This window comes from Hyla sarda, chromosome 7 (assembly GCF_029499605.1).
Source record: "Hyla sarda isolate aHylSar1 chromosome 7, aHylSar1.hap1, whole genome shotgun sequence".
Lineage (NCBI taxonomy): Eukaryota > Metazoa > Chordata > Amphibia > Anura > Hylidae > Hyla > Hyla sarda.
In genome coordinates this window covers 207305325-207309380 of record NC_079195.1, presented here as the reverse complement: position 1 = coordinate 207309380, position 4056 = coordinate 207305325, and the positions used below count along the sequence as shown (strand labels likewise).

Below are 4056 nucleotides of genomic sequence, written 5' to 3'. Positions count from 1 at the left end.
AAAACATAACAAAAACTATAAAAGGAGTATTACTACAATCATGTAATTTTTACTGCCCAACATACAGAGTAAAAACCAAACCCAAAAGACATTCTTAAAAAAATATTTCCATGTGCCCAACAAAAAAGTTTTTTAGTTATTATTTTACTTTTATTTTACTTTTTACTAGTATTCTATTTACTTATGTATTTTTTTTTATTTTTATAACTGATGCCATTAAAATATATTAGTCCTTATACAGCAATATTGTCAGGAAAAAAATCATATCTCTTGAGGATGAAATAAAAAAAAAAAAGAAAAACGCTGATGCCAAATCTGGCTGCTGTGATTAGATGGTTAAAATAAGCAAATAAACTTTTAAAGAAAACACGTCAGTTATTCTAACATGTCTGTTTTTGCAAATATTTACATTTCCCATAAGATAATAATTCTGGAGCATCATCTCCTCTTTGTGCTGCGTTGTTCCTCAGCTATTCCTCCTGGAAATGCCCGAATTGACAAGTAGAGGGCACCATATTCTTTGTCAAAGGGCAATGTCTCTACTTAGTCTATAATGTGCAATCACTCCTATTATTCCCATCTCAAGCTGTCGCACTCTGTCCATGGCATAAGACAGTGTTTCCCAACCAGTGTGCCTCCAGCTGTTGCAAAACAACTCCAAGCCAGCTGCAGGCACACTGGTTGGGAAATATTGTCTTCTCCCATGGAGAGAGTGCAGCAGCAGAATTTGTGCAGGATTAACTCTTTAATACTTTAATACTATCAGCTATTACCTGATAACATACAAAAGTGCAATTCCACAACATCATGGCACATTTTACATACAGTACCACAAATCAGGTGATGCTTCATCAATCTATATGAATATACTGAACTGGGACAATACAAAACTTTTGTTATTCAGAAGAAAAATGTAGACATTGCAGCTGAAAGGAGCCATCCTGCATGTACACTCAGGGCCGCCATCAGGGGGGTACAACCCAGACAACTGTATGGGGCCCGGACCTTCAGGAGGCCCGGACGTCCCTGGCCCTTTTTTTTTTTTATATAATTATTATTTTATTACCTTGTCAGTGAGTGACTGCGACTGTCACTCACTGACAGGGGGGTACGGACCGGGCCTCATTGTCCTGGGGCCCCGCACATTCAATTACTTCTTTCTAGGGCGCGGGCCCCTTAAGAGTAATGGCAGGGCCGGACAGGCCAGGGGCTGATGGGAGTAAATTTGTCACGTGCCCCGCGCAGGCACACACGTCCACTCCAATCACCTGACCTGTCCCTGCCTACGTCCCCACGCGATCTCCTGCAGACGATGCTCAGTGATAGGAGCAGCAGCAGCAGCCTCCGCTGACTCACGCCGCTGCACCGATCCCCTGCGGCGGCAGGGTAGGTGAACTTGCAGGGGGGCGTGTTATGGGGATGATGAGAGGTGCAGGGGGGGGGTTATAGGGGTGACGAGAGGTGCGGGGGGGGGGGGGGTTATGGGGGTGATGAGAGGTGTGGGGGGGTTATAGAAGTGATGAGGAGAGGTGCGGGGGGGGGGGGGGGTGGGGGTTGAGCTGTGGGGGCCCCAGGCCTTGAGCTGTGTAAGGGGCCCCAAAATTTCTGATGGCAGCCCTGTGAACACTTATAGATGATGTCAGCTCCCATTCATCTGTGAGAGGAAGGAGAATGTCTATCAGTCCTATCACTCTCATCTATCTATCTATCTATCTATCTATCTATCTCATATCTATTTATCTATCTATCTCATATCTATCTCTCTATCTATCTCATATCTATCTATCGTCCATTTATTATTATCTATGTATCTATCTACCCTCTATCAATCATCTATCTATCTATTTTATATCTATCTATCTATCTCATATCTATCTATTATCTATCTATCTGTCTGTCTATTTATCATCTATCGATCTCATATCTATCTATGTATCTATCTATTATCTATCTATTTCATATCTACAGTATATATATATATATACTGTAGATATGAAATTGCTAGTTAATAGATAGATACATAGATAGATATGAGATAGATAGATGATAGATAGATGTGTGTGTGTTGTAACAGGTGGGATGAAGGCAGATGTTGTTGCCTTAACCCCTTGTATTTGTGACGCCAGTGCGTGGGTTATCCTCGATACCACCAGAAGGTATACGCTGGATCCTGGGCTAGGCACAGGGACAATAATGACTCCAACGCCAAGTTACGGACAACGGTAGCTTTATTGAGGGTAGACAGGTGGTAAAGTCTATACAGTTCATCCAGGGCCCAAGGAGGTGACCAGTGATGCAGAGACCTTAAGGGCTTGCTGGGACTTGTAGTAGGACTGGACAATTGAATGCAGACCACACTGACCTGACAGATGACAAGGACTGACTTGACTTGACTCATAAAGCTGTGACTTTATCTTACTTGACTTGATGGCGGCTGCAGGACTGGACTTTGAGGTCTCCAGCACTGTGGACACACAAACTAGGCGACTGCACTGGACCTCAGCAAAGACTTGTAAGGAAAGAGAGAGAAGCTCCACCCAGGGCTTATATGGGGGAGACTAGCAGGGAGCCCATAGGTCACTCTTGGGATCACCTGGTCACCGGTACCTCCAGGGTAACAATCACATGACACATCACATGGTATAACTCTTAAAGCAACAAGACCTTTTATAATACAATACACTGCAGAACATATGTACAGGGGGGAAACAGGTGCAAGGGGCCCAGGGAACACTGAAGGAGGCTGCTTGACAGGTCAACAAGGGTACGGGGGCAACATCTCCTGTACTGGGCCACCACACACACACACACACGTATATATATATATATATATATATATATATATATATATATATATATATATATATAATATTAAATAAATATAAAAAAAAACATATATATATATATATATATATATATATATATTAAATAAATGTGCAGATTTATGCATCTCTCAGGGTCCACAGAAAGCTGGGGGACAACCGCAGTAAGTAATGTAAAGGTTGCCTTTAGTGGCTTTTATCCAGGAGATCATTGTAAGACTATTTCATTGATTTGTCCTTACGCCTCTTTTTCCTATCAGGAGAATGTAACATGACGTACCATTTTCTGAAATTTGTATATATATATTCATCTGGTAGGTAAACTGCTTTCCATCAACATATTGGTCAGGGATACAATACTGAATAGGTACAGGGACAGAACAACAACTGTGCGCACTCCGCCTGCCGAGGAACATAAAATCCGCTTGTCAGATGACGGCAGAAAGAATCATTGTGCTTGTAATTGCTTTGGATGTTTTCAATCTGTTTGCCAGGTCTTGGGATGTGTTCAGCGCATTTCAGCTGTGAGCGCCTGATAAATGGTCCTGTGTCTACGACCAATGCCCACCTCAATCTACTGACCTTTTAGTATCAGCCAACACCTAGGACTGCTGCTTAGAACCGTATATTTTATATTCAATACTGGCAATGCAATATTGAATAGAGAAGAACTTTTTTTTAAACTATATTCTAGGGCAGTGGTCTCCAACCTGCGGACCTCCAGATGTTGCAAAACTACAACTCCCAGCATGCCCGGACAGCCAACGGCTGTCCGGGCATGCTGGGAGTTGTAGTTTTGCAACATCTGGAGGTCCGCAGGTTGGAGACCACTGTTCTAGGGGTTTGTCAGGTAAAAAGGCTTTCTGTACCTCTACATAAGAACTTTTAACTACTCCTTTATAGAGATGTGTAAGGCTGCATTCACACCACGTTTTGTACATACGGGTGCCGGATCCGGCGGGGGGGGAGGGGCAAACCGGGCGCTCCCGTACCGCGGCTGGATCAGCCCGTGACTCCATTCACTTTAATGACCCGACCGGATTCAAACGGTGACTCCGGTCGGCTCAGTTGTGACCCGTATGCGCTTTCCTGACCGGACCTAAAACCGTAGTTTAACTACGGTTTTAGGTCCGGTCCAAAACCGCATACGGGTCGAAACTGAGCCGGCCGGAGTCACCGTTTGAATCCGGTTGGGTCATTAAAGTAAATGGAGTCACGGGCTGATCCGGCCGGT

The 4056-nt window shown here is 43.7% G+C and overlaps 1 protein-coding gene across 1 annotated transcript in view; it reads right to left on the bottom strand.

The window, feature by feature from the left end:
- TRABD2B (TraB domain containing 2B) overlaps positions 1 to 806 on the bottom strand; it is a 284981-nt gene extending 284175 nt beyond the window's left edge. The window contains exon 1 of the mRNA XM_056532416.1: positions 774 to 806. Within this exon, the coding sequence (XP_056388391.1) occupies positions 774 to 806 (33 nt within the window). The remainder of the gene's footprint in view (positions 1 to 773) is intronic.
- Positions 807 to 4056: the final 3250 nt, after the last annotated feature.